At 45.2% G+C, this 27,426-nt stretch overlaps 2 protein-coding genes across 11 annotated transcripts in view; one reads left to right on the top strand and one right to left on the bottom strand.

The window, feature by feature from the left end:
• LOC133346732 (protein FAM227B-like) overlaps positions 1-27,426 on the top strand; it is a 58,151-nt gene that overhangs the window by 22,195 nt on the left and 8,530 nt on the right. The gene's annotated exons all lie outside the window — the stretch shown is intronic.
• FGF10 (fibroblast growth factor 10) lies at positions 930-27,398 on the bottom strand. Of its 5 annotated transcripts, none has more exons than XM_061558584.1 (4): positions 27,273-27,398; positions 13,881-15,332; positions 5,183-5,286; positions 930-2,983 (listed from the first exon to the last, which is right to left on the bottom strand). In XM_061558584.1, exons 2-4 carry the CDS (start codon positions 14,269-14,271, stop codon positions 2,789-2,791), a joined length of 690 nt encoding a protein of 229 aa, XP_061414568.1. In that variant the 5' UTR covers positions 14,272-15,332; positions 27,273-27,398; the 3' UTR covers positions 930-2,788. The 5 variants fall into 5 exon arrangements, with proteins under 5 accessions (XP_061414568.1, XP_061414566.1, XP_061414569.1 ...); XM_061558582.1 differs by lacking the exon at positions 27,273-27,398 and adding an exon at positions 24,153-24,580; XM_061558585.1 differs by lacking the exon at positions 27,273-27,398 and adding an exon at positions 16,153-16,417.

The raw sequence follows: 27,426 nt of genomic DNA, 5'->3' as shown, positions 1-27,426 counted from the left end.
AAATATACGTGCATAGATATCTTTATGTCTGAGGGAACGTCGACCGGGTAGATGGAGTAATGAAATCGGCTCGTGCGCAGGTGCTCGGTGACATCATGACATTGCAGGATCATGAGTTGGTGATGGCTCGGGGAGGCCCTCATCTAGTATTATATTTATCATGCATGATGATGATATATGTTATATAATAGATATATATATGTGCGACTGCCACGTAGACATAATGTTTCTTCACCCGTAGACTTGATTCATGGAAGGTGTGTGCCTCAAACTTAATTGGCAGGGGTCAAAGTAATATAAAGTACATCGGAAGCCATTAACATTTTTGAAGTTAAATTACTCGCATGCATTTTGTGAAGTTTAAGTATTAAATGTCCTTGTGGTGGGCTGTTTGCAATCTGTGAGGCCGTAATTGCATGTGATGCGGTTGGATCTGCCTGCAGTGCAATGAACATGTTTACTGGGTGCTGGGGCCCTGTCACCACAGCATTGGGAGGGATCGGGCCATCTGCTTTGTGTCAGCAAACCGCCTCCGATGGAAACGTTGTCCCGTGCTTTTTTGTTCATTTGGTGGGATGACAACAGCAATTTTAAAGGGAACATTTTAATATTAATATGCAGTTGTCAGATGAAATTGTTACAACTATTTTCATTATCATCTGTAGGAACAGAAACAGCTGGCCGTAGCAGTCGTGCTTGAAAGTGCGTTGAGCAGATTCCTAAGACTGGGTGTATTCTGGTGGAAATGTGGCATTTTTTTGTGGCCTGCATTCAGCAGAATTTTGGTTCTTGTCCAATGTGTTAAGTTTGCTTTGTGAAAAAAGAACATATAACACAGACATACGGGTCATTGTTGAGTGTGTCCATTTGTATAAGATCATTCATAACCATTTTACCCTTCTTCTCGCAATGTATTTACAGGAGCCACATTAAGATGTTGTATGGTTTAGTAAACATGTACGTTTAGTGGCATATATCATGTATGTATGACTTATACTGTACATTTATTGTACTATATACAGCACACATTCAGTAAGTAAATATACATTATTGACAAAGTAGATGCATTAGTGAAATGCTCCTCTCTATACAGCATGTAAATAGGGTACTCTCTGTATGCGTATGTACAAATGCCATCGCCATCGTAAGTGTATACGTTGTATAACTGCAGCACAGTGTGTATGCAGTGAATACACTAAATAGTGCTGCCCTGTGCATGCTCAAAGGAAATCATACACGGGCTCAGAGGACGTAGCTCGAGGACACGGCTAATTGTGTAGGGAGGCTTCTTTTAATGTTGTGACAAATTGGATGAATAAGTAAATGTGTGTCTTGTGGGGGCAGAGGGGTGGGAATGTTCAGGTTGAGTTGCTGGCAAGACTACAAAATGTACCTCTATTTCCTCTTATTAGTGTCACACGTTTTTTTTTCCCCCCACGTTGTGGTTTTTTAGTTAAGTTGTTTATCAGGTGAGGCTCTTATAACATCACAATTCCTCGTCCATACTTCTTCTCATTGTGTCATCGTTCTCTTTGAGTTGTCCCCACAACAAAAAAGTGTATGTGGAAAGGATTATGTATTTAATAGTTTTAATTATGAAAGACTAGCTGGCCTTGAAGCGGTTTATACGGCAGAATTGCGCTAAGAAACTTATGCTAGTCGACACAGATGCCCACACACACAGCCACACTGGATAAATAATATGGATTGTATTTAGTACCATCACTGTAAAAGGCACGACTGTACGTTAAAAGTGGGCTATTTAAATTGAGTTAAATGTACCGTACTGTGCGATAGGCAGTGCTTTCTTTGTTTTACTTGGCAGTTAATAATAACAATAATATACAACAATGTAAGCAATATTTCATCTACGTAACATTAACGTTTATTAGATTGTCAAATCTATGACAGTAAAAAGTGTAAAGCTTTTCTGATTTTTTTTTTAAAGTGTACAGATTTTTAACAGTGATACATCATACATAACATCCATAATATAGAAAAAAGATTAACTTAAATAAAAAGGCACATCTAAATTTAACATAACTTCAGAACATTTGACCATGTGGTAATTTATAATAAAATTAAACTTGGAAATGTTTTTTAATTAATTTTGAAAGTTGAGTTATTGATAAACATGAAATGTTAACGTGCATTTTGGTAAGTAAATTATGTATGATAAAATAACAAATATCCAGCATTACAAGTTTACAACATCCTTTGTCAATGTTACCTGGTCCCTATTTTATCCTGTGCTGCTTAGTTCTTATATCATTGTGAGTTCCATCTTTCACTAAGCTATCTTTTCACCCCTATACTGCACTGCCAGCTGATTTGAAGCACTACAATGGTATTGCCGCCTATTTGATAGGTCAAAAAAAGTCTTTTCAGCTTTTGCACACCATGGAGAGTCCAACACACGTGTCCCGTAACAGCCCATTGACGTTGCGTTCGTGCGCCGTTCAGACTCGTCTTCATAACACTTTATGTCCGCAGTCTTCCAAGCGCCCGTACGTTAATGCCTTTGTGCTTTTGGAAGTGAACAGCAATCTTCCCCGTCCCTCCCTACAGAGGTCATCCAGTTCAGTTGCTTCTACTTTGGCGTGCGCACCACCAATGTTTCCAGTTTCATTTTAGGCCTTCGGAGAATATTTGCGGAAAAGCATTTTTGGGGGACGTGCGCCTGGCGTGGAAGGGGGAGGAGGGGGCGAGGGGAGTGGGGGCTCGAGATTGGCAGGTGGGTACCATTGTTAGGGGGGTAAGGGGGCAAGATGGGTGGGGATGGCACCCCCTAAGGCACAAGGATGGGCAGGAAGTGCGCCGAGAGGTGCTTCCGCCGCGTTTTGTGTCCCCGCCGAGGCGATCCTTTGCCGTTCAGGGCCACAAACATTTGCTTCCCATTTCGCTTCCACTTCACCGCGGCGTACGTGTTGTAGCCGTTCTCCTCGATTCGCTCTTTGAACTTGCAGTCGTCGCTGTAGTCTTTCTGAAACGAGAGGAGGTTTTGTCGTTGCCGTCGTAACAATCAAGTTTTGGTCGCTTTGCGCTCATTCGACGGCTTTCCGTGCTGTGGCACACACACACACACGTAGAAATGCGGTTCATTTGTCCCTTTAAGGGGCCACGCTATGGCGAATAAAAGGGACCCCTGTTGAAAGCCATCAAGGAACGTCTAGGGCTGTTAGCAATCACTTGTTTGTTGGCCCAGCACACGAGGGGTGAGTGGTCAGCACCACGCCTGGCCGCCTTTTCACATCCACAGCCCTGAAAATGCAACAATGAGCACTAATTTCAGGCTGAATCAACTTTAAGGGGGAGGCCCACGTTGGCTGCTGACGCCATTCCAAGTGGTTGGGAAATTTTGGCCGGACGTTGGAATGGAGCCCACTTAATTTGTTGAACTTTTTTTAAAGTTAGGATAACAGGCAATAAATAAATAAATATTTCTATACTACGCATACCTATACGTATGCACGTTTTGTATGCACAGAGGGATTGTCAAACACCTTCGGAAACATGCACAAGGCGCCAACAAAGCTTATGAATATAATGTTGTTCACGTGACATTTTTGTGCCGATCTTAAAATACTGCAAATAAATATATGTTTTTGGACTTTCATCTCGGAAGCATTTAATATGGAAGCAATTTCACTTTCATACTTTTCACATTGTATCGCATCTATTACAGGAAATGTTTACATTACTGTACTGTTCGTGTGTAGATACTGTATACCAAAAACAATCACAGATTACACGTCATCTGTTATGAAATACCTGTAATTTGAGAAAGGCATGTTACGAAAATGATAATGCGAAAACTTTTTATCTTATCGCAAACCGACCGGGCAACCAGACTACAAAATGTCAACAATCCTTGTATGGTTTGCGATACTTTTGAATTCTTCAATCATCGTAACAAGTGGTGTGACAGGGGCCTGCCATGGTATCTTGCAGGCCAAGGTGGAGTTAGACCCTGCCTGCCGATGGTCCGCCCTCGCACACCGCTGCGAGGGTGGGCCACGCGGGTGACCCGAGATTCATTGCGTGTTGCCTCGATACGCTCATGTTCACCTTGTGGGCCTGTGAGGGTATTTTGGTGTTCACCTGCAATGTCTCGAAAGGTGCTGTGGGCTCTGCCACTACACATCGAGCTTTTAAGCTTACTTATTCAGACCTTGCTCCGTTTCCATTTTATTGGGGTTTCTTTAGAAGAGAGCTCAGAAATGCAATTGAAACCACGCATAACCATGAATGTATATAATGTTTTGCACTCGGTTAAATTTTAGGAAATGACAATATCACAAGTCGGTAACATCTGCTGTACTTTGTAGCCAATACTTTGCTTAGGAAATCAGTTTGTGTAAACGACTGAGCCGCAGTGTGAAAAGAACCCTCGACATCATTCAAACCGGCGAAGTAGTGGATGCGTTATCCGCCAGGCGACCCAGCCCCTCTAATTTTGTGTCACCTATCCAGTCAGTGAGTCGCTTTGGTGGAGAATGAAAGGCCAACGTTGCTGTTTGGCATAATTTACTGTTCTTGTCAATAATGTTTCGCGCAATTGCTCATAACCGCCTTAATACATGGCTTCATTGTAGTGCGGTGTTGTACAAGGTTACGGTGGGGTATCTGGTGCCGTGATTTATCGAAGGGGTTGAACTGATTGGACTGCTTCTCGCTCTCATGTTGCAGCGGCTTGCCCGGGGCCACAGCCTGCCCACCACATGTTCGCTCCACACCTGTGCATCTTGTCGTGTCAGGCCGTGGCCGTGTGTGCCCAGTGCTGTGCGTGAACCCGTCTCTCAGGTGCCTGCTGTGTGCCTCTGCGCTTTGTGACGTGACCTTTCGGTTTGTCTCGCTTCCTGTGATTTATTCCGATGTGCCTGCTATGTGAAAGAGTTGTGACACCTTTTGTGGCCTATCTTTTTCCACGGCTTAGCAGCGGTGCTCTAGGTTGAAAGCTGGCAACTCTCCATCATTTGCAGGTCGTAAAATGAAAGTGATGTTTAGGGGTACCTTATCGTTCAACGTTTTGCATGTGTGGCCCGGCGCATCAATGAATATGCTGGCATTGTGAATGTAATGTTTTTGTTTTCACTGTGGAAAAGAAAATACACCGTACATATAAATGGTAATGTAATTCGTGCAGGTTATTCAGACCGCTGGTAATGTTTAACCCTCTTACCGTGCTATAGACTTTTCCTTTCTTGTTCATTGCCAAGAAATATCCGCTATGGACGCCCTTTAGCGCCACAACTCCTACTTCCACCGATGTGATTTCCATAATGCCTGCAAAACAAAAATGGAAAAATAGCAGCCATGTACGTTTTCATTGATATTTCTTTTAGATGTTTTTCTTTATATATAATAACCATCCTGCACCTTGATGCACGCGGAGAGCTTATTGCGTGGGACAATACACATATATAGAAAAATTGTTTTTGACACTAAAAATAAAATTGTTGTTCTTGGCCCCGAAACACTTGGCGCAGAAATTCTATTAAAGCGTAGACTTCACGAGCCCTTGCAGACAATTAGACAACTTTAGCCAAAGGATACATCTGCGCCTCATAATTCTTTGCTGAACTCCTGCCATATGGAATGGGTGGGAGTGGCTGGGCCCTCCGTGGGTTCTGCTCTGGTTTCATTAACCTCGTGGCCTTGTTACCTGTGAACTGACAGCACCGCCAGGAGAGCCCTGCCTGAATGTTCTTGTGCAACAGGAAACGGATGTGGCCAACATGCTTGTTCATGCCCTTTTACCAACACTGTCCTCCTCCTCCTCTGATGAAGCAGTCAGTGGTGCTTTACACGTTCCTCTACATATATTTAGAGGAAAGTAACGCCATTTGAATGTCAGTCCATTATGAAGTACACGTGCCTTATTTCCTCAAGCATTTACCTAGGCGACCACCACAGAATGGAGTGTGTGAGACAATTATACACGATTAATAGCATGTACACATCCAATTTATCTCCCCAATGCTTGATTAGGTGCTGTTTTGGTTGTTCATTTACACACCAACAAGGTCAAGTATTTACGAGAACACCTTGTAAACACAGCTTGGGAAGCTATGTGTGGAGCATCTGAGGCCTCGTACCCTCCACGTGAGTGTACTGGGCTCATCCCGTGCTCTCATTAGTCCTAATGATTTTCCTCTTTGAAATGCGATATGTGAATCAGCCTGGGGATAGGAGGCTTCCTGCTGAAACTTGGGGTTCCATTGACAACAAATGTATGGATTAAGAGCTCACATGCACATTCCATTTATGAGCAACTCTTGCGATGATTCATGATGCTTCAGGTGTTGGCTAACAGCTGCGTCCTGTTAGCTAACGTAGCGCCTTCCCCATCTTCCGAGCATGTGTGGCCCTCTTGTTTATGAACGTACAAAAATTGTTTCCCTTTTTTGCTTGTGCGCACACACACATAACTTGAGCCAAGATGTGGAGTTAAAGTGTATCACCGAGCCCTGGTATGCATATGAAGCAGATTACGATGCTCTAAACCCTAAGCAAAAATAGGGTCCACACAGATGCTCACGTGCAGAGAGTAAGAGAGGGGTGGTGGGGGGGCGTTGCCTCCCAGATGTGTGTAACAGTCGACCACATCATTCTAACTTTCGGCACTGGTTTACACGTTGCACGTATTGTACGGAGCGAGGGGTTATGTCTGGGAAAGCTGCTACGCGTATTTCTTCGGTTGTGTATACATTATTTGGTGTGGAGGTGCAAAAAAAACACTTTCCGTACAATTACCCTCCCAGTGCTCTATTTCTGCTGATATGTTGACATAAGCAATTGCATTAATTCACAAAACCTACTCTATTTTGGCATTTTCAACTGTAAAGTGTGAACGCTTGCTTCGATGGTGACACTTTTCATTTCCTGGCGTCGATCGTATACCCTTTCAGCGAAGGGACGTTTTTTTTTAGTTTCAGCAAATGCAAAAAAAAAAATTTCTTCCGTCTCCCTGTGAAGTAATCTAGAGTCGGGCGGGTCTTTGATCAGCGTATACGCTATCATCACGAGGGCGGGCCATCCCGTATTTCTGAGAGAGCGAGCGAGCGCGCGCGCGACATCTGAGAGGACATACGTAACCAGATTCCCGTTTGCTTTCAGAAGCCGAACAAAACCAAAGGCGAAGCCTCCGAGAAGCTTAAAGGCCACTGCTCTCACTCAGTGTGTGTCGGTTTTCTTATTTTTTCTTATTTTCATGAATGCTTGCCGCAGTGATTGGGACCTCCTCAATGCTGCGCTCATAAATCAGAGCGCGGATGAGATTTTTTTTTTTTTTTGCCATTTGATTCTTGTTAGCGCTGTGCGCCAGTGAAGGCCCGCGCTGCGGAGATGCTGGGATTGAAATCCTGGGTGGTCACCCAAGATTAAACCGGATTCTCAAGTGTAGTGAATTTGTGTCTGCCTGGTCACTAATGGGAACTTTGAAGGGAAAAAAAGCAGACGGTTAAAAGTTTGATGTTGTACTCTCATTTAGTCCGTAGCGACTCTCATCTCAATGTTCGAGCAGATCATGTTCTGTTGCAGTTGTGTAAGTTTAGCCTTTAAATGGTGTTGTGTAAAGGACTGACATTAGTTACGCATAGTTCTGCAATTAAATGTGTTTCTGCTGTGGTATGCGGCTCCAGAATGAAATGCTAATGGCCTATAAACACAATAATATAAATAGAGACTAATTGGCATATAATTGGTTTAAAACATTGTTGAATACGTTTTATTGTGCTGAACGTTGGAGAGAAAAAATGTTTATTGTATTGTGAGAACCGCACGTACTGTGTTCATCATTTGTCAGCGAGTACAAATTAGTCACACATTCCACCAGATTGTCACTTTTTTGGCCAGACTTTACAACAACAACAAAAAAAGAGAAATGCATCGTTACGTGTGACGATGCATTTCTCGTTTTGTTTCGGTGCTGCTCGAACTTAGTTTTCAGAGAGGATTTGTAAAAAAAAAAAAACCCCTCACCCTTGAAGAGAGGTCACCAAATTGATGCGTTATCTTTGACCCCAAAAAAAGAAAAGGCAGCTTGTTTGCTCTTACTGGCCATGTGTTTGACATTCAATATATCACCACTATCTTCTAAACATTTTTTTCTAAACGCACCTTCCGCTCGTGAACGAATCCTCAATTGCGACGCCAATCACAGGAGAATTTGGTTGCATGTGGATCATGACGTATCCACAACAATTGATTCAAGGTGTGTGCTTTAAACTGGCGGAATTTTACCAGCTTCCTCAATCTTTGCCTTAAAATCATTCCAAAGTGTTGGTACTGCTAAAAATAAAAAATGTATCATAACCGCAAGTCTCCAGAACAGAGCCAGCTACCGTTAGAAATAATGAATGTCTTGGACGAATGGGTTAGGCAGGTGTGTGTGTGTGTTGATAACATTTTTCTTGTATATAGTAAACCACCCTCTCATATTCTTGGTTCTTTCGGTAAAGTCACGTAGAAGGGAAATAATAAAAATAATATAAATATAAAACAATAAAAATTCTTACGACGTTTCGACTGTAACACAAGCAATCATCATCCACAGCAAGAACATTTTCTTGCTGTGGATTTCACACCTGATGATGATTGCTTGTGTTGCAGTCGAAACGTCGTGAGAATTTTTATTGTTTTATATTTATATTATTTTTATTATTTATATTTCCCTTCTACGTGACTTTACCGAAAGAACCAAGAATATGAATCCCTGCAGTCACGAAAGCTTTAAATCAAAATTCACCCTCTCATACTTGAAGGCTTGTCATGTAAAACACAAGCGATCTGAGTGTAGGACTGTAAGGAGTGGCGCGCCGTTTATTTATTCGGCGAGTGGAAAGTCACCTCACACTGGCTTAGAGTTCGTGCATGTGGTGATGTGTCGGGGTATTAAAGAGTATAGGTTTGCATAAGACATGGGCCTCCTGCGTAGTTCACACAGGTAGACCTGAAATTGCGTGTATTGTTTGTCCCCTGAAAGGCTGCTCTGTTAACACTCGGAGTGACCTTTGGCCCCACAGTTTCATTCTGTTCTTCAAATGAAAGGTGCAGAAAATCTTTTGAAGGTAGAATGATAAACAGTAGTTTAAAGTGTGATGGGGGAGGATTCGACTCTGGGAAAACGTTTCATATTGGCTTTTGTTATTTGCTTTTTGGGAACAGACGAGAATTGTTTTGCATTCTCTAAACGGTGTATGCATATCGTTTCATGCACGCAACTTGGTAGAGAATAAAATACAGTTTTGCAGTGAATGGGAATGATAACGTTTTGAGCAAACAGGTTTTCCTGGGAGACACCAAATTTGTGTGGTGTTTGTGTAGGTGTGTGTATGGCAACAAATTGACTTAAATAATGTACCGTATTATTCTGCAATTCATTGCCCATAACTGCTCAATTACTTGGTCACTCAATTTAAAGATAGTGCTAGCCTGAATTCATTGTTGTCAAGGATGACAGGTTCTACAATTCCGTATTTTTGTTCATTGCCATTTTTTTTACGTGTTTGACAAATGGCATTTATTCTCTGGACATCTTAAGGACGCAGGTCGGATTTGGTATCAAACAAAGTTAAACATTATTGAAAAGGGATAATACACCAAATGAAATTTGTATGCAACGGTATAACTTTACACGGTTCATACAAAAAATTCCAGCCAGTTCTTTCAGGTGCTGTAGACAAAACATCAACTCTACTCGACAGGCAATTCACCCAACTAGGTTGGTATGGTAAAAAGCTGCTTTATTATCATTTTATTATTATTATTCAACTAGCAAACATGATTAAAGGAAGTTTTACGCTGATCATGCCAGAATTTCAAAAAACATATGAAAGAAAGAAAAAAAGAGGTTGCAGGGGGTGCAGTTAGAGGCTGGGTAGGGACGGAATGGTGGTGGGGGGGGGGGCGATGGTGGTGGTGGTGGGGGGGGGTTTGGTGTGGAGAGAGATAAAAATCTTTTTTATTTCGAAAAATAGTGCCCGACCGTAGCCCATTCAGCAAGCAGACACAAGGTGGGTGGGTTTCAACGGCTGGCCTGCCGAGACGCGTAATAGACGCGTGGGAACCCAAAACGTGCAACAGGTTTGCGTTTGCATTCTGGGCACACAATGCACTATTGTTGGTCACCTAGCAAGGGCCTATTGTAAGCCACGGTCACCCGTTGTTTAGGACAACACTGGTCCTCCCGCTCGAAATTGCCTCCTCGACAATACTCCTTTTCTCCGGTATATTTATTTTCTTAATTGTATGATTGCTTTGTTGCTATTATTTTGCAGGGTTTAATGGACTACTTTAAGTTCGTTCTCATGGGACTTAGCTTCCAATTGCAAATTCTTAGCATCTGTATAAAATAATTGAAAGCAATTTTATGGTCATTTGCACATAACAAATGAAAGCGTACAAAAATACATATTACATGTATAATTGCAGTGCGCCGTGTTTGGTTTGTGGAAAATAAAATTAGCTGGAAATTGCCACTTCAAACAAATGTCCATTGTGCAACGTTAACTATTTGCCCCTTGTACAGTAACGTGAATCCGCAGCGGTTTTCAATGCAGGAGGGTTTTATTTTCATACATTTTTTGTGAAATAGGAAGTATTGTGTGTCCATCGCATGACGTAGAAAACGAAGGAAATACACCGCTTGAAATGAACGTGAGCAAGGAGTCGTCGGGTGTCTCGATTACACAATAAGTTGAAACTCAAAAGGTCTCGAGTATGGTCTCTTGCTAGGCACAGCACGCAGATTTGTGATGGATCCTGTCACGACGTCTGAAAAACCGGATGCAAACCTGTCAGTGCCACGAACTGGTGGCTGCTGAAAACACAAACGGCAGCTCACACCGCTGAGCAAATACGAAGCTCACGTGCGTGTCATCGGAAAGCGGGAAATATTTGACGAAACTAATTTTGACATTTTCATTCTTTGCTGACCCTAAAATGCCTTCTTACTTAACTGCCGTTGTCACAGAAATGCTCTTGTTTGGGGATTCGGGACTGCTGGTAAGCTAACTTACTCAATGGCTGGCCTCTTTATCAACTGCGCTCATCTAAAGCCAACAGCCGGGAATTCCTGCTTATAGGGGCCTTAGAGTTTGTTGGTTTTAAGGGTTAACTGCAGCCAGTGGTGATGCTTGCAAGTCTGGTTTCTGTCAGCGCTGCCATTTGATCGCTCGTGCATCTGCACCGTTACTTACTCGCTAAAAAACACCAATGGCTGATAGATACATTGCAAACTACCGAGCAATTCGTTTGAATTTGAGCAAATACACGTGCAAGGTGGCCGTCATATTTAATCAGCGGTAAAGGGAAACGTTGGGATTTTATTGAATGGGATGCAGAGGGATGTTAAGGATAACAGAGGCTGAAAACTGAATGCACAGGCTCAAGATGTGTTAAAGGGCATTAGAGGGCATAGCAGATGACAGACACGGATCCTTTGAGGAAACCCGTACGTGAAGATATGGGTCTATCTGTGGTGTGGTGAGTCAACATAAGGTCAGCGGGTTAAGTGGTATCTGATGAAGATTTTCTTGCATTTAGAACGTCCTTGGCCATTTTATTGCCATGCAAAATAAAGTTATATTTTCTCTAGCGTCAGGAATTAAGCTTTTAAATAGACTAGGTTTTTTTTCCGCCTTTCTCCACCACTCTCGATTTAATACCAGAATTACATTGTGATTATTCTGAGGGTATGAAAATTATTTCAGTCTTTCATAACGGGGACTGATGGGGATTTCCTCACGTTATAAATTATCTCTCGAGTCTATTTTTTACTTTGATGTTTGATTCATGGCTCCATGGTGATAGTGGGAATATTAACGTTACGTAACAGTGCCAGAGCATTTGATACAATTAAGTGGTCCTTCGGTGTGGTTAATATTAACACAAATAGCCATGTTATGGCGTAATATTTCTTCTGATTCGTAAATACCATACATTTTACTATAAATATAGCACCTGCCTAATTCGTACCCTGTAAGATGTGACCGCCCTTGTTGCACACACCGGATCAAGGGATAGTTTCATTAAAAGGAACCAGCAAACAAGGACGCAATAAAAAAAACGTTTGCCATTTTTACCGCTTAAGTCGACCTGACAAGCGGGTTTGCGTTCGTTGCTTGATATTCAGTAGGATGAACACATTTGCGAGACGGAAAAAAAACATTCATCATTTGTGCCGTGGGGATTTTTTATTCTCCTGCCGCCGCCGGGTGTCATTCGTTAGTGGCTGCGGCACGAGTCTCCTCTCAGGAAATCCTAATGACCTCCGTGCTGGGAGAAAAAAATTTGCTCTCTGATCTCTCCTGCGAAATGAAAGACTTCCTGAATTAACCGAGACCCTTGTTAACCTAATGACAGCGCTGCGCTCTCTGCTTGAACTGGAGAGTTGTAATTGCTTCAACTATGATTTTCCCTCGCATCAAGCACAAATAACACGAGTGTGTGTGTGTGTGTGTGCACGCTTGTCTATACTGTATTATTATATACACAGTACACAGGTATGTGAATATATGGAACTTTAATATACGTACGCATACGACAGTCTCGTCTAAGTGCTTCGGCAAGGCTGCTGAGGAATTGTTCAAATTAAACTTTGGTGCGGCTTTGGATGTTACAACGTCCCACGCCAAGACATCGCAAAGCTCTATCCCTGTCGGATGTTTGGACTCTCCGAACGCTATTGGATTCCTCGTGCGCATCAAAGAAAATAACTGCCTTAAAACCCCTAACTTTAGCTCGCCCGTCACGCAGTTGGCCAAAGGGCACCGTATAATGTTCTAATTTAGAGTATATGATCAAATATAATTGCATTCTGCGTTTCAATATTTTCATTGTCGCGGAGCATAACAACTCGTCACGCCCTGTGAACTGATTTGTTACTTATTAGAGGTAAAGCGGTTGTCAGGGACGTCATTAACTTTTCAGTGAATCATGGCTAAACCAGTCAACCGCAGACGGTCGGGTTCGAAGTCTTCGGTGCTCACAGAGTACGTCGGGTGTTTTGCTAACTGCTTGACCAAGCCAGATCTGTTATCAGCGTCTGCCGTACATTTCTAAACGACTGCAAATGTTGGTGCCCTACATGAGTAAGTATACTGCGTGCAGATAATGCTCGGACCTTAAGTAACTGAATTGGAAATGTAAATACAAATATATAAACCGGCTTGCGCATGTGCACAGTGTGCTGGGTATGTAATGCGTGGGTAGCGGTAGCGTCGCGGTTAGCGCTACGCTGCGCTACGAACCCGGCGGCCCGAGTTCAATTCCCGCTCACGGCCAACACCAGTGACGATTATCTGAACCGGTCCTGGGCCTCCCCTAGGTCAACTCAGCCTCAAATGAGTACCTGGCGCGGTGTGTAAACATCGCCACTAGGGAGACAAAGGCGGCTGGGCGTGGTGTTGGCCACCCACCCCCTCGTGTGCCGTGCCGGCCTTTATAGGTGATCGTTAACAGCACTTGACCCAACAGTCTGTTCAGACTATACGGGGGATCTTTGTCTTTGTGTAAGTAATGCATAGTTGGTATTGCATATGTATATCGTATGAACAACCCGTTTAGTAGCTTGTTTATATTCCAATGTGTGTGTGTAGAACGTACTACCGTGCTTGCGTGCGCTGCATACTTATTTTCGGCAAAGGAATACATTGTGAAGCGTGACATAATTGCATATGAAGGTTTCTCAGTGAGCAAGAGAAAGAAAATCCAGTTTTGATTACAGTATTGTGACAACCTGTGTACGGTGGCTAATGCGGCAACAATTTGGCTTGCCATATAATTATAGAATTTAACATTTCAAAAACAGAAAGAAAGTGCAATATGTGCACACATAGTTCCAGAATTAGCGCTGACGTTATGCACGGGGTACTTACTGAACGGGCAGTTCTTCTTGCGAGTGCCGCTGACTTTGCCACCCTTTTCGATTTTAAGGAAGAATTTCGTGGCCGAGAAGAGACGACGCCACCTGACGTCTCCCTCTAGGTGCTTGTAACTACGCGCGTGCCGCTCCAGGCTGGAAGAAGACGACGAAGACGACGAAGACGAAGACACCGATGATGACAACGACGCCGATCCAAAGAGAGACGAGGAGTTGGAAGAGTTTCTGAGACCCGGCCGGGAGTCCTGGAGAGTCAGTGGCCCCTCCTGGGGGTGCGTTTCAGCCAGGCTGATCAAACAGAGCAGGGCAAAGAAACGACAGCCCCAGGAGGAGAGTGGAGATTGCAGCAGCAGCAGCCTCCGCTGCCTCAGAATCCATCTCCACATGGTAGTGTCGTAGTGCTGCCGACTTGGGCAACTCGCAGGAAAATCATAGCTGGATCTGAAGTCAAGATGCTTTCTGCTAGTCCTGCTGCTCCCCGCTGCACTGAGTTTTATGACAAACCCTGCGGAATTGCGGACTCGTTTTGCGTGTTGCTCAATCCGGGGGCACCCCTTCAAGTGCTTTACCTGCTGCGAACTGCGTGCAGCCTTTTTATCTGAAGATCGCTGCGATGTGCGACATCACTGTGGTTCCTCTGGCTCTGAGTGCTGAAATGCTGCCAAACCAGCCACAAGTCCACTGAGTCACTTTTGCGACGAACTACCTTTGAAGAGCCTCCGTTCGTCACACAGTGTTGGTGGGAGGTGAAACGTTTTTTTTCTCTCTCTTGCTGCTCCCCTTCTATTTTAAATCCCGCCTTTTTTTGCAGTGTTCTGAGCCGCTGTGACGGTAGCTAATGCCAACGCGCGGCCGGTGTTGCACGTAACTTGGGAGGAGCTCTTTGAACAATCTTCCCCAAGTGGAAAGCGGTCACCTAGCTGTCAGCAAGGCTCTCGAAAGCTTGCTCAGACATTTGTAGTTGATTAGTCTATTTATACACTGTACGCTGGTTTTTTGCCGCTGCTGCTCTTAAGCTGCTGAGAGTTTTTTTGTATTTCGTCAGCGCCTGGGTTATGAATGGGTAATCGACGACGGAATAGTTTTAAACGTGATCTCCAGACATTCGCTCGCTCTTCTTCCCTCCTCCGAATTCACGCTCGTGGTCGAAGATAATGATTGATATTTCCCCCCTCTCCGATCGTATCTTGTCGTGAAACTTGGCTCGGTGTTTAATTTTGCCCTGTTGTAATTAATTTTCCACTTGCATCCTCCTCCTGCTCCTCCTCCAGACCGATCCTTCTTTTATTTGCAGCCTTGTTCCCCTCCCGAGATGAGCGTCTGTTATTCCCCCGGTCCCCACAGGAGTCTTGGACACTGCTGATGTGTGCCCCGAGTGACGTACTTGTGTGTCCGGCCTCTTGACAGGCAGCTTAAACCCCCCCCACCACCACAAGTCACAAATCCTCTGTTCAGGGCACAAGTCAAACAGAGAGGAAGATAAGGTTAACTTCGCCTGACAAACACTCGCTAAACAAATTTCCTCCCACCCGACTCTGATCCCGGTGTTTAAACGCAGAAAGGCTGCACCGGTTTAAGGGGCTGAGCTCTGTGCTTGCAGTCTGTGGAGGAAATGATTATCAAATTAAACAAGAAGTAATTGTTACCATTGGTCAAGTTGCTCATGTAAATGCATCCAGTCAAAATGTTATAATTGCGGTGATAATTTATGGGACCTTTGTGCTTGCGCGGGTTTTTCTTTTCTTTTTCTATTTGTTTCAAAACACGGCCCGGCGAGACTCAAATTCGGCGAGCATTCAACTTGTTTATGCTTGAGGAAGCGTGCTCAACATTTAAGTCGCATAGGTTATTTTCGAAACAACTTGAGCACGCCAGTTTTGTTGCAATGCTGCATGCGTTCCGTTCTCCACAGCTTGATGGATGTTTCATGAACGCAATCTCGCATCAACGCAAGCCAACGCTGCTTCTGTTTGATTCCCCACCTACAGTGCGCTATGCAGTTTATTAATTGTTTTAATTTGCATTAAATAAAGGAAATATCGTGCCTGAAATCCGAAATTATCTTAAGCTAAATTATACGCGATATAAAACACATGCTGGCTGTGATATTTCAAACGGCTTTAAAGTTCCTTTTACGACCAGTATTCTTTGGAGTATTCAGTGACACTGGGATAGTTTTTCAAAACCTAACCACAAAAGAGCAAAAGCCGGATGGATTTTACCTTCAAAGTCACAACAAATACCGAAACCACGGATGCTGCAGTCACCTTTCATTGACTGAATCGCGCAACGGGGCATTTCTCTCATTCCTGCTCGCAGCTTCGGCAGCTGCAAAACGCGCCGGAGCCCCTTCCCCAACGGCTGCAGCAGCACTCCCAGTCCGGCAATTTGTCGCGGCACCGACAAAGCAGCGGCGAATGCGGCCGTACAAACAACTTGCGCGAGTAGTTGTTAGAGACCACGCAGGACACTCCCCAACCCTGGGACGATAGTGATCCCACGGCTCAGATGTACCTTTTTTTCACCCTCTCTCTCTCTCTCGCTCCCCTTTAACCAGTAACTCTATCTTTTCCCCACCGCGCCTCCCGTCGTGCCCCCCACCCCCTCCCCCCCCCGAGATTTCCCTCATTAAAATAAAACTGTATGAATCGAGATTCTATCTCTGTAATGAGCTCTGAGGGATGCCGGCACACATCAAAAGGAAGGAAGGGTGGGTGTGGGGGGGGGGAGTTGAAATGGAGCCTTCCAGTTAGGGCAAACAATTGGGCCGTAATAGCCCCGCATTATTAATTGTTTAAGTCAGTGGGAGGGGATTCGGGCGGACCACAGGCCCGCGGAGCCGAATACTTACGGTGGCCGTCTTTTACCAATGGTAGCATTCACGGGCCTCGATGGAAACTGACTCTCGATGACCTCGGCTGTTGTGGTGGCACAGACATTGCCTAACGTTGCGTTTCCCCGCTGGGTGTTGTTGTCGATGCGGTGCTCACTGAAGTCATCGTCGCTATTGGTTTCGGTGAATTTGTCGCCACCAAGACCGACTTATGCATTCTCTCCTCCCGTACGGTCGGGCTACAACCTGATACCATTAATTACCACGTTTATACCTTAAACTCAAACTGATGACCAACTTACCCAGAATGCACCCAATGTCATCGCATCTCATGAAGCTAAGCAGGTTTGAGCATGGTCAGTGCTTGGATGGGTGACCACCATACACAGCAGGCTAGTTACAGACTCCGGAGCAACGTGGCAGGTAGCAGAGAGCGGTGCAGCACAATTCATTGTTGGACTGCCCGCTCTCAGCAACCCTCAATGACCAAACATGACGGGCAGGTCTGCAATATGTTTGTCCTGGACTCAAAGTGTCAACTATAATTTGGCCCTGCTCTCTTGACTGTCCTCTTCTCTGTGCGGGGCTCATGAGCAGTAGACCATGTTTGCTGCTGAGTAATTGGTCCACGACACTCCTGCTCTCGTTGCAGTGAGCTGTGGGGTAAGGCTTGATCTGTGTTGATGCTATGTGCCCCTGGGAGAGCTCGGACTGATGCCATCGCGTACCTGGTGTAACGGATAACCCAAGTCTGTTGACAGACATCACCACTATGGCACTTCTCTGTCCGTTATCGACAGCAGCCAACGCCCGGGGGATGGGGCACGATGCAACGTGATGAGTGTTTGACAGATATTAGTCTCGATCAGAGCATTGCACAACTATAAATACACCAGGGTCTGTTTTGCTGCGTAAAAATAAAATCGGGTGACATTTCGTCCCATCAGCCTATGGGCCTCATAGGCAAATGTTTTCGAAGAGCATTCCTTTAAGCGGGGAAATCCCTCTTCAATAGATCGTGGCTCGTAAACGTGTTGCACGAAGCTGCATAGTTGGTTAAGAGCTGTTTATTACTGCGAGGAAACAAAAGAGTAGCTTTGACCGTATCCCACCGATGTAATAGGTCAGCTCCCGTGTACTCTTTAAAGTCATAATAAAACCATCCATCCGGTGCTGGAGGTCCACATCCACGTGGTGGGCCTGCCCTCTCTGGGCTCAGCCATAATCCCTGACTTCCTGACCACACCTGCTGGCCCTGTGCACCAGGGGGGTCAGGGCCCAGCTGGATCACGCCAGGTCTCTTGTTTGGCCACTTCCTCTCGCGTAAACATTCTCCGATGATTCCGATCGCATCACTGGCAGCTATGCTAGCAATTGGTCTCGAGCACATTTTGTAAACGCGTCTGAACAATTTTTTTAATCTGAAAGCTGCAATGGTTTAAAACATGTGTAATGCTAAGAAATAGTGACTGTATTTGAGATACTTACGTCCCAAAGCAGATTATTGGGTGATGTAAATTTGTTAAACAGGGGGTTTGCAAAGCCTCTAACTGCCTGCAGCTCTCAGTATGTCACACTTAGTACAAGGCATTTGGCTTAAAGCCAGCTGGTTCCATTTGTGGAATGGCACGAAATTTTTTACTAATTCCAAATCCAGAAAGCTGTTTTCACACATTACTGTCACCTCCAATTTGTCCATTTGGAAACACCTGGCAGAATGAGCCGTGAACCTGCTTCAGTGAGCGCTGTAAACCTTTTCGAGAAGAATATAAGCAACACAACAAGGGGGCTGACGAAAAAAAACCTTGAACGCACAAGGAGTGATGTTAATTCCTTTCATTATTGTAAGTTGCATGCTCTAACAAAATGTGTTTTAACTGCCAAGTGTTGTAAAAGTCAGGATGGGATTACTTTCGAAAGAGCTCTGTGGCTCATAACCAACGTTCCCTCTAGCTGTGGCTTGTTAATTTGATGCCAATTTTTTTTACGAAGACCATGAAAGTGTTAAACATATTTGACACAATATTTGCTTGAGCAGGGTATTTGACACATTTTTACACGGTAACAAATGCGACATTGGTTTCTCATTTTGCAGCGATACCGAGCACTGTTCGTAGCAGAAGAAGAAGAAAGTAATATTAAAAAAACTTTTTTAAAAACACGCTTTTATGAAATGTACTAGTAATGGCAAAACTCCACCACTCCAGGAAGTGGCCCCGAAGCTTGCCATAACGTAAGGGACCGTGGCCAATTATAGCCAACGTCAGTTGAGCGTGGACAATTAGACCCAAGCAGAAACATAACATATAAAAAATAATGTTTAAAGATATATATTTAAAAAAAAATGTTTATGATAGAATATAGTATTGGCATCAGTATGACACAAGTATACCAAGTTTGCAGTCGATACCACATTGGGAAGTGGGTTAAAATTGAGTTACAAGATTTGAGGATACAACAACGACAACATCAGACAGACAGAGTGAGCTAAAAGAAAGCGTGCAAGAATAATAAACCCCGGCTGTCTTCTCTTCACAACGGCCGCACGTTCCTTGCTTCGCTTTCAAGTGACACGGCCGCTTTAAACAGCCACGCATTCTCCTGCAGCCGTGGCCTGCGCACCGTCACATCGACGTGCGGCGTAAAATTAAAACAAACGCCTGACCCCCCGCCGCAGTATATAGATGGCGTGCGCACAGCCGTCACAACTTCGCACACCTGTTCGGCGCTGCCGTACAATTTGTCGAGACGCTCGCAGGTGCGGGACATAAATCACGGGGTGGTGCACCTTCTCCCGGAGGGGGCGGTTCTCTTCCCCGTCGGCCGGCCTCCCCCCCCACCGCGACCTTCATCTCCCTCTTGAACCACGACTGAGCTCAGGTGATGAAGCGCCCACTAGTTCAAGGAGTTCACCAGCTCCCAGACGTGCTCCACTTGGACCTCTTCACCGTCGAGTGCCGGGCTAAGAGCAATCGAGGACCCCGCCCTTACCCAGACGCTCAAAAGGTTGTTTTGTGCGGAATTGAGCCGCGGATTTTGTTCTTGTTTTTTAAAAGTGTAACGCGTGCACTGCGACTAGCCGCGCAGGCTAAAGGGACCGTACGATTCAACAGCCACTGACATTCTCAATGGATGCCAGCAGATTTGTCTCGCGAACGTAGGCAGCAGAATTGTTTGAACTTTTCAGTGTATTCTTTAAAGCCGGAGTTTAATCGCCGTTAAGCCCCAACCGAGGTGGGTTTCAGCTCGGGCCGTTGTACGTGCGATGTATTCCTAAGTCCACTATTGTCCACTTAATTCTCTTATACGCACAGCTTAAGCCGACCCATCTGGAGTCTCCGTGACAGCGTGCTCCGATCTCTTGTCGTTGGCACCAGAATGAAGGCATCACAGTGTACCTCCTTGCAGGTTTTTCTTTTAAAACTTGACACCAATTAGCGAGCGTGGGTAGGGAGGTGTGCGTTGATCTTTGCGAAAGCCCGTTATTGTGCACTTGCTGATTTGGGTTTCCAAAATGGAATGTTATCCACACCTATTGGCACCCTCACACAGGCCAGAGTGCTTCAAAAGCCCGCCCCGGCTGTCTCGGCCGATTCCCTTTGCACTTGAACATGATGGTCAATTAGTGAGGGACTGTGGATAACGTCTCCGTGGGTGCAACTGGGGCCAATAGGGGTGCCTAAGTGCAGATTATCCGCCTGGTTAATCCTTTTTTTTTAAATCATTTTGCAACCGCACTTTGGCCTCCAGACCCCGTGTACTATACACTCCCTTTTCCACGGTTATGTATCAATCTCTGCCTTAAACAAATTGGCAAAGGAGTCCAATTTTTCCAGATGGCTCTTGTTTGTGTAAGGAAAATGTATTGCTTGTTTTGTCGCGGTGTTTCTATGTGCCTGCCTGCATTGTCGAGAGATGCTTTTGTTTTAATGGTACATAATGCCACGTTGAAGCGCACTTTGTCTCCCCTATAAATACACCCAAGAAGGACCGTGCGCACTTTGCTATGCATCATTTAGACGCATGCAGCGCAGCCCATTGTAGTTCTGTGGAGTGAGTGATTCACTCCCTTCATAGGAATGTGGAATACAGACGATTGCCTGAGGATGTCAGTTGAGATGGAACACCATCCTCCGCTCGGATGAGTGTTGAAACACTGTTGACGCATTTACATTTCTCCGGTTTAACATTCACATGGAGGGTACTTCCTTTTGGCTAAAAATGTAACTTCATAATTGGGATCGTGGGAACCAATACGATTTATTGCAAAATGTTCAGGAAGTATATGTTTGCAGTTATTTTTTTTTTAAACGTATTATTTACATCAAAGCCTACTTGTTAACGTGTCGGGAAAATACTGGGCGGGCTCCAGAGGGGTGGGGTGGGGGCGGGGGTGGTGGTCTGGGACGGTGAGCGTCACTCGGCAGGTTTTGTACGCACGTCAGTCCGTGACGTCTCGTGCTGCTCATTAGAAAATCACTCCCCTGGCCTTGCTCACCTCCGGGATGAAGGGCGCTGAAAGAAAAGATGAGCTGGTCAAGGCTGCGTGCACGCCCCTGCAGCTACGGCCACTGTCGCGGCGTTATTCATTTCCTTCAGAGTCCTAAAACAACACTCCCCGCCCACGGTGTTGCCAACCGGATGCCGTCCGGTGGCCTACGTCAAGTTGAAAACGAACGAATTGATGGATGAATTAAGTTTTGCGTCGGAATCATATCTTTCATAACGGCAAAAAAAATTCTCTGAGATATGTTGTTGTTAGCTCATGGTGAACGGCCTTTTTTTAAATCGCTATAAAAAAAGGATTGCATTCAGTGGGGAACATTGTGGGAAAAAAAAAATTCTTACCGTGGTTACATTCTACGCGTGTAAAAAAATATATTCAATTGTTACCCATTGTCAAAATTGCCAGCAATTATGTCGATCTACTCTTCTCTTGGGGGTATGAACCGTTTTGTTAATGACAGTTAAAGAGAGAGAGAGCCTCTGGGCTGGGCGGTGATGGGCCCCGAGAATGGGACAAGGAACCGTTACGTTTCTTTTTTTGTGACTGTCAATAGGCTGAAAGGGGGGGTGGGGGTGATCTGACATGAGGTAGATAAGACACCGTCGTTTTTTTTTTATGGCCCTTCGGTGACCACAACTCCTTCATGATGTCACGCAAACTAAAAAGCGAAACAGATGTAGCATCGCCCAGATTCGAGTGAGCGTTTGACGCTTTGGCATTGGCTGCGGGATTTACGAGGCGAATTAGCTCATCGCTACGTTTCTTAACAAAGGCGAAGGACGTTTTACGAATGCGGTGACTTTTAATGTCTTCAGCTGTGACTGTTGAGTGAGATTTTTTTTTATGGCAATAATCTGAGAAATATTGTTGGTTGTTTAGTCGTAATTATAGACTTAGGACAGCGGTTTTCTTTTATGTAGCCAGAAGTTCGTGGAGCATTCCAAATAAGCTTGTCAGCGGTGGAATTAATTCCAAGACAGGTGACACGCGTGGGTGAGGTTAATTACAGCTTCACAGGACCATAGGCGCTGGTGTGTGCACGGATGACTGCTCGCATTCAGCTGTGGATTGAGACTAGCCGATTGCGGTGACTACGGTGACAACAACTGCAGCTGTGAAATGATCGCAATGGCCATAATTGGGTTACATAAATGTTATTCCACAACTCACAAGCGAGGCTGCTAAAGTCACGTTGACTGCCCCGTACGTGAGCAATTCATATTCCTCAAGTGCCTCAAGTGTTTTCTGTCTTTTGTCTTGGTTAATAACACTTAGGCGTTTAAAAAAAAAAACCTTATTGGTTACATTACCGATCTGAGGGGCTGACAGCCTCCACTTCCCATATTATTTATCACAGGGTCCTAGCTGAGGGCTGTTTTTTTTGTTGTCGATGTAATTTGTCACTGCCCGCTGTAGCCGTTTGAAATGGATCCTCCGAGAGCGGAGCGCGCGGAAGATGAAGATAGCTCCGCGGCTACCGGCGGCACAGAGGCGGCAGTGTTTAGCCTCGGCCTCCTCCGCCCGGGCTGCTTACGTGTCTGCGTGGGCCACCTCGACTCGCTTCCCTCCCTCGCTCGCTCGCTCCCTATCTGCCGCCCTCCCCTGCGTCCGAGTTTAATTGTGCCCTCTGCGATTCGCGCCCTGGCGGTGGCTCCGTCGATTTGCAATTTTGCCGTCCGGCTCGGTGTCGGAGCCGTGCGCGGGGACGGATGACGAGAGCAATACGCGCTCCGCGTGGTGCGCAGACGTCGAAAGTCAGATGCCAGGCAGAAAAAATTAACCCATAAAAACAAAGTTTTTCACTATAAATCCTTTATATGCGTGGCGGCTAGAGTCCTCTCGTCCTCTGGCTTGAGATGGCTGCCACCTATGGGTCAGATGATTGCCTGCCACCATTAAGCAATTGGTAATTAAATATTATTATTTTTTTCCTAAAAAGTGTAAAGTTATGGAAAAAAAATTTCACGAAAATAAATTGTCACGCACAACGAGTCTGTGTGCAAAATGTCAGCTCGATTGGATCAGGGGAAGTGGGTTAAAAAACGACCGAAAGATTTGCACGGTCGTAAGCGCGCAAACAAACAAGCAAGTGAACGTAATATAAAGGATTTAAAAAATGGTCAGCCCCCCAATATGTGGCAAATAATTGACCTATAATCGTCTTGTCCAAGAGTATACCCCGACGTGCTTTCGGGTTGTACCGCGTTGGTGTTCGGCGCGTTGTCCATCGTTTCATTTCCTGCAGAAGCTCCCAGCACAGGCAGTGAAACGTCGTGCCGGACGAGACGCGGGGCAACCCGAAAACGCATCAGAGAGCAGTGCAGAGCAACCGCAGAAAATCTACCGTTAGATTTCGTTGCACTTTGTATGGTTATATTATTTGTGTTATTTATATAAATAAAAAGATCAAGGCCTCTAATCGTTGTTAAAGTCCTGACTGATGAATCATGATTTTTTTCCCCATGTCCTGTATTTGATGTTTTAAGTACAGATCTTGTTAGATTTTTATTCACATTTATATGGATGAGTTCACTGAAATAACTCACTATTGCTCACACGCACTCACTTTAAGATGCTCAATAACACTGAATTTAAGTTTAGGTCTTTACAATTGAATATCTAACTTTATTTTCAAAAAAAGTTATTAAAAAACGCTCAGTTTGTTCATCTCATGCAATCATTATAGTAAAAGTGCTGTAGCAACATGTGATCAAAGGGGAAAGCTGAGAGTCTTATATTAAAGGCACTAAACCGTTTATGCATTGACATACCGTCTCAGACATTGCTGCCTCCGGGCTGTTTTTACAGTGATACGTCAAACTAAACCCGTAGAGCGCATATATATACACACACACATAACATCTCCGCACGCGTGTACACACCTACATGGAGGAAGAACTGAAAATATGCGTATACAATATACTCACGTTTTCGAAATATTCTTGTCTGCTCGGTATTTAATGTGGCCCGGAGCCGCACGCGATAGCCAGCTTCCCAGCTCTCACAGCTGCACACTACCTGTCTGAGACATGACGGCAGGCCACTCCTCGCCGCACTTCCTGGCGCTAATTAAAGCAATGCCTTGCGCTGCCTGGCTGATTTAAACAAATGGTCCGTGTAAACCCACGTGGGCTTTTCTCAAGCGCACCTCGCCCGCTGGCTGCCGAGTGCTCGACTTGAGGTCAGCCGCTGTGGAGGGATGAGGGGGGAGGGGCGCTAACCTTCCGTCAAAAGGTTCAGAAGACGCGACTCGTTCAGTGATGCCAGACCTTATGCTGGTATCCACACCCCCCGACAACCTTGCCCCCCCCTCGCACCCCAATCTCCCTCCTCCCCAACATCATGCACACCTGCTCTGCTCAGCAATGCTTTGAATATGGTGTGAACAACCAATGTGGGACAGTTGACAGTTGACCCCCCTCCACCCCCAACACCCACGCCCCCCCCCCCCCACCGCCACTCCTCACACCCCCCGTTCTGTCTGGCTGACCCTTTGGGAGAAAATTTGGCATTTGTGGAAAAGCCTTCTTGCGGAGACTGATATGGTTTGGCAGGTTCAGTTGCAATCAATTGTGTCTCACTCCTTGGTGATCGTTTCACGAGCCTGGTTATTCCTAGCAGCTGTCTGTATCTCGCTTCCTCTCTGTGCGTTTCAAGCTCGGGCCGATTGCTGTATTACGGGGGGGGGTGCGGGGAGGACAGATACCTTGATGTTTGTGTTGTGTGTCACACTGTGGCGTTTGGTCGGCTCGTGCTTAGTCATTGGGTAATGCGTGGGTGCAGGTGTTAGTCAGTTGAAGCCAAACTTAAATGGGGATACATTTCTCGAAAGATTACTTTTGAAATTCTACCCCCACCCCCCCCCCCCAAAAACTCTCCTTTTATCTGCTGTGGGTTTGTGTACATAGCACAGAAAATGTTGTATCCCCACACAGGTAAGAAAAGAAATCGTTCACCTTCAGAAGTCCACAATCCCTTATTAAGCTCTTTCTTTAAAACATAAGAGGGCCGGAGATGTTTTAGACATTTTTTTCGTCCCCCCACGCTGTTTTTCAAAGGCACCGATGCCTTTTGTGTCTTAAAACTGTCAGGGTAATTGATGGTGGAGCATGGCGAGGCGAGGTGGGGGTGGTGATAGTTGTTGGTGGAAGGTGGGGGGCTGGGTGGAGGGGTGCCAGCATCACGCGCAGAGCGACCGCGTGGTTGTTTTCTCCCACCCCCTCCGCAGCGTTACAAAGGTGTGCGGGCGAGGCCTGACTCACCTGCAGACGGCGGCTCTTAGCGACCGACCTCAGCGCTAGGAAGCGCGGTCGCGAATGAATGACTGGCAACAGGTGGAGGACAAGGCAAACTCCGTTCGTCTTCGAGCAGCTCATGCTCGCTCGGGAATTACTTTCACTCAACGCGGACCGACCGAGCCGCGGCATTGGAACGTTTTAGCTACGTTCGCATTTATCGATTTCAAGCGTTCCCCCCGCCTTCGGTCGTGTGCCGCTTGGGCTGCCGATAATGCCATTGCCTCCGGTTGTGGCGAAGGTGAAAACTTTATTCGCGCGGTAGAGCAAGGTGGAGGTGGGGGCTACGACACCTTTACGCGCGCTCTTGACAAGATGGATTTAACGGTAATGTCACAATCAAAGGGGGAATAATTAAAGTGCAAACTATTTTTTTCTCTCTCCTTTGCCTAATGAAATTAGCCTGAAGCAGGTCGCATTGTGTACTGTTTGAGAGGGAGAGAGAAGAGCGCCCGGGCTATTAGATGGTGGCGTTCAATGCACTTGCCTGCTCTGTGATCTTTTCCAAGCTCAGGTTAAGTTCACTTTGTAAAGATCATAGATGACAGTTCCAAGAACAAAAGGAGAATTTTTTTTTTTTAAAAGGGCCTGCTCACAAAGGGGAGAATTATCGAGCCAAACCGTGTCGTACGTGACTCTCTTTTAAACTCATCTGGGATGCAACTTTTTTTTGTTCAATGTAACTGAAAAGTAAAGGAAGAGTAAGCAGCTGTAATTATAGCCAGCAGAAACAAATACAACACCAGGGAAAGAAAAGAGCAAACATTACTTTTAAAAAAAACTGCAGGCATGGTGGGTGGGGAGGGGTGGGGGGAAATGACCAAATAGCAATTACGGTAATTGAAAGTTTGGACAACTCGAATGATTGCAACAATCTACAAATAAATAATGTTGTTTATGGGTAAAGACAAGTACCCTCTCTCGGGGTGACCCACACGATATCAAACTCCACTGTCAAACGTTGGCTCTTTTTTATGATTATTCCACGACGAAAACGGTCCCAAGGAGAAATATCGTCACCTCCTGATTGAATGCGTGCGAGCAGAAGATGGCAAATTAAAGCATCGAGGGGAAGGGGTACATTCACAGGAATGTTTCGGGCAGAGCCACAACACCAAGCACTGACATTCCGAATGCGTGTTCTGACAGCTGGCCATGCGTAAATACCGTACACTCACACAGTTTGAATTGTCCTCGTTGACTCACATACCGGCATTCATCATCCTCCAGTGTATGTGTGTGTGAGAATGTATACACTTTAAAAAAGAAATAATCAAACGATCATTCGGTGCCGATGAACCCACAGTGCACTTTTGGATTTCATACGGAGTATAGGCCTGCTGTCTGGAGAACTAAATGGTGTTTCAGTTGAATGCTCGTTTCTTCAAATACACTTAAAAGAAACACATTTCTAAAATACTCTGAACGTCATTATCTCCTTCAAACGGAAACACAGCCATAACACTTGCACGCAATTATGGATTCTTTGAATTGCCATGTATCTGTGTATATATTCTCGGTTTTAATCTAGTTTTAAAATATTTCAACAAAAGTCCAGCGTATGTTCAAGCTAAAAATAAATAAATGGCTCGTCATTAAGGCTTGCCGGAGCAGAGTTCTCAATGGCAAGATTCTCGGCGGTGGAATAACGCAGCGATAAATTAGTTCGGTATACAGAAAAATTAAATAAACGGCAGCCTAATTATGACCGATATGTGTTGAGAAAATAGAAAGTAAAAAAAAGTGACTTACATTCCTGGTTTTCTGTATCCCTCCAAATCTCTATAGAACACGGATAAATAAACCAATATCAGTCCCACATGTCGGTTCCAGCACCGCGGCAGGCACGAGGGTGGTGGGGGGGGGCCTGGAGACGACTCCGGAGAACGATGCTCTCTGCAGCTCG

Source organism: Lethenteron reissneri, chromosome 24, assembly GCF_015708825.2.
Source record: "Lethenteron reissneri isolate LAM-NWPU_2019-01 chromosome 24, ASM1570882v1, whole genome shotgun sequence".
NCBI lineage: Eukaryota > Metazoa > Chordata > Hyperoartia > Petromyzontiformes > Petromyzontidae > Lethenteron > Lethenteron reissneri.
The sequence above is the reverse complement of the archived record's forward strand: the minus strand, read 5'-3'. Positions and strand labels throughout refer to the sequence as shown.

Excerpts from the sequence above, each read along its gene's own strand:
- FGF10 (XM_061558584.1), bottom strand. The coding sequence starts at position 14,271 with ATGTGGAGATGGATTCTGAGGCAGCGGAGGCTGCTGCTGCTGCAATCT. Across the intron at positions 5,287-13,880 it reads CAAGAAGAACTGCCCGTTCA|GCATTATGGAAATCACATCG; the intron begins GTAAGTACCCCG and ends TTTGTTTTGCAG. Across the intron at positions 2,984-5,182 it reads AAGGAAAAGTCTATAGCACG|AAAGACTACAGCGACGACTG; the intron begins GTAAGAGGGTTA and ends CTCTCGTTTCAG.